Source organism: Clupea harengus, chromosome 19 (genome assembly GCF_900700415.2).
Source record: "Clupea harengus chromosome 19, Ch_v2.0.2, whole genome shotgun sequence".
NCBI lineage: Eukaryota > Metazoa > Chordata > Actinopteri > Clupeiformes > Clupeidae > Clupea > Clupea harengus.
This window is the reverse complement of record NC_045170.1, coordinates 1351541-1354040: the sequence shown is the minus strand read 5'-3', so window position 1 is coordinate 1354040 and position 2500 is coordinate 1351541. Positions and strand designations below refer to the sequence as shown.

General features: G+C 55.7%; 1 protein-coding gene across 1 annotated transcript in view; it reads right to left on the bottom strand.

Moving 5' to 3' along the window:
* Positions 1–2500, bottom strand: part of mylipa (myosin regulatory light chain interacting protein a) — a 12101-nt gene that overhangs the window by 1223 nt on the left and 8378 nt on the right. Inside the window, exons 3-5 of the mRNA XM_031586450.2 lie at positions 2122–2307; positions 1391–1588; positions 31–195 (exon numbers count right to left, since the gene is read on the bottom strand). Coding sequence (XP_031442310.1) covers positions 31–195; positions 1391–1588; positions 2122–2307 — 549 coding nt within the window. The remainder of the gene's footprint in view (positions 1–30; positions 196–1390; positions 1589–2121; positions 2308–2500) is intronic.

The following is a 2500-nucleotide window of genomic DNA, read 5'->3' as shown; positions in this document are numbered from 1 at the left end:
GTGTGTGTGTGTGTGTATGTGTGTGTGTACCTGTAGAAGGCGTGTGTTTCTGTGATGGCTCGGTAAAGGCCACTGGCTGCTCGGCTGCTGACGAGTTTAAAGAGCAGCACCACGCTGTCGCTCGTCTCCTTGGTGACGGTGAGATACACACTCTTGCCTGACTGTGTGGCGATTTGGATCACGGGATACAAGACTCTGCAATCAGAAACACACACACACACACACACACACACACACATTAGAGGAGCACAATCCTGCCAGCATGTCTAGGGTGTCTGATGCTGGTCCTGTGGCAGCAGTGAATACTCTCTCACACACACATACTGTAGAGTGTGTGTGAGGTGTGAGGCGTGTGAGGTGTGTGAGGTGTGTGAGGTGTGTGTGGTGTGTGTGAGTGTGTGTGTGTGTGTGTGTGATTGTGTGTGTGTGGTGTGTGTGTGTGAGGTGTGGTGTGTGAGGTGTGTGTGTGTGTGAGGTGTGGTGTGTGAGGTGTGTGTGTGAGGTGTGTGTGTGTGGTGTGAGGTGCGTGGTGTGTGTGTGTGTGTGTGAGTGTGAGGTGTGTGTAGTGTGTGTGGTGTGTGTGAGGTGTGAGGCGTGTGAGGTGTGTGTGTGAGGTGTGTGTGTGTGGTGTGTGTGTGTGTGATTGTGTGTGTGTGTGGTGTGTGGTGTGAGGTGTGTGTGTGCGTGTGTGTGAGGTGTGTGTGTGTGTGTGAGTGTGAGGTGTGTGTAGTGTGTGTGTGTGTGTGTGTGTGTGTGTGTGTGGTTTTAGAGTCCAGGGTCTTTAGAGCCAGTGCAGCAGCAGTCCCTACCGGTTGACCAGGCTGAAGAGTGTGTGAGAGGTGTGTGGTGTGTGTGTGTGTGTGTGTGTGTGTGTGCAGCAGCAGTCCCTACCTGTTGACCAGGCTGAAGAGTGTGTGTGGGTGTGTGGTGTGTGTGTGTGTGCAGCAGCAGTCCCTACCTGTTGACCAGGCTGAAGAGTGTGTGTGTGTGTGTGTGTGTGTGTGTGTGCAGCAGCAGTCCCTACCTGTTGACCAGGCTGAAGAGTGTGTGTGGGTGTGTGGTGTGTGTGTGTGAGGTGTGTGTGTGTGGTGTGTGGTGTCCCTACCTGTTGACCAGGCTGAAGAGTGTGTGAGAGGTGTGTGTGTGTGTGTGTGTGTGTGTGTGTGTGTGTGTGCAGCAGCAGTCCCTACCTGTTGACCAGGCTGAAGAGTGTGTGTGTGTGTGTGTGGTGTGTGTGTGTGGTGTGGTGTGTGTGTGTGTGTGTGTGTGTGTGTGTGTGCAGCAGCAGTCCCTACCTGTTGACCAGGCTGAAGAGTGTGTGAGAGGTGTGTGGTGTGTGTGTGTGTGTGTGTGTGGTGTGTGTGTGTGTGTGTGCAGCAGCAGCCCCTACCTGTTGACCAGGCTGAAGTCATCCTTGCAGACGGCGATGCCCTCCGCGCCCACTCCGATGGCCAGTCTGCGCCCGTGGGCGTCGCGCGCCCAGTGCCACTCCACGCCGTAGTGCTCCAGGGACGCCACCAGCTGCAGGGCCTGGTACTGCACCGGTCCGACGCCCAGACCCGCCAGAGCCTGGTGCTTGGCAACGATGCTGCGGGCACACACACACAACAGAAGGCACTTGAGTGTGAGTGTGAGTGTGAGCGTGTGTGTGTGTGTGTGCGGGAGAGGGGGCTTGTGTGTGTGTGTGTGTGTGTGTGTGCGTGTGTGTGTATGTGTGTGTATGTGTGTGCGTGTGTGTGAATGTATGTGTGTGTGTGTGTGTGAATGTATGTGTGTGTGTGTGTGTGTGTGTGCGTGCGGGAGAGGGGGCTTGTTTGTGAGTGTGTGTGTGTGCACGTGTGTTTGTGTGTTGGGGTGAAAGTTGGTCAGAAGGTGTTTGTCATCAGATCAATGTTTGTGTGTCTTTGGTGACTGGACTGAGGAGAGAGCGAGAGAGAGAGAGAGAGAGAGAGAGGGCATGATAGTGGATTAGGGGAGAGGTGGAGGAGGAGGAGGAGGAGGAGGAGGAGACTGGACTGAGGAGGAGGTGCCGTGAGACTGTGGTTGCCGTGAGACTGAGAGACTGAGAGACTGTGGTTGCCGTGAGACCGTGGTTGCCGTGAGACGGTGAGTTCTGCTCACCTGTCGATGGTGGCCTGGCAGGGCTCGTGGCCGGTGAGTTCGCTGTACCAGTACTTGGCGGTGTTCCGGTCGTAGTCGCCAAACTCGGCCTGCGCCAGCAGGGCGCTCAGCTCCTCCGCCCGCTCCGGGCACACGCGCAGATGCCCACGGTGCAAGTCCTCCGTCACATGCAGGAAGAACAGGTGTCTGTGGGGAGAACCAATCACAGGCATGAAGAACAGGTGGGGAACCAATCACAAGCATGAAGAACAGTGGGGGACCAATCACAAGCATGAAGAACAGGACCAATCACAGGCATGAAGAACAGGAACCAATCACAGGCATGAAGAACAGGAACCAATCACAGGCATGAAGAACAGGGCAGCACAGCGTCAGGCAC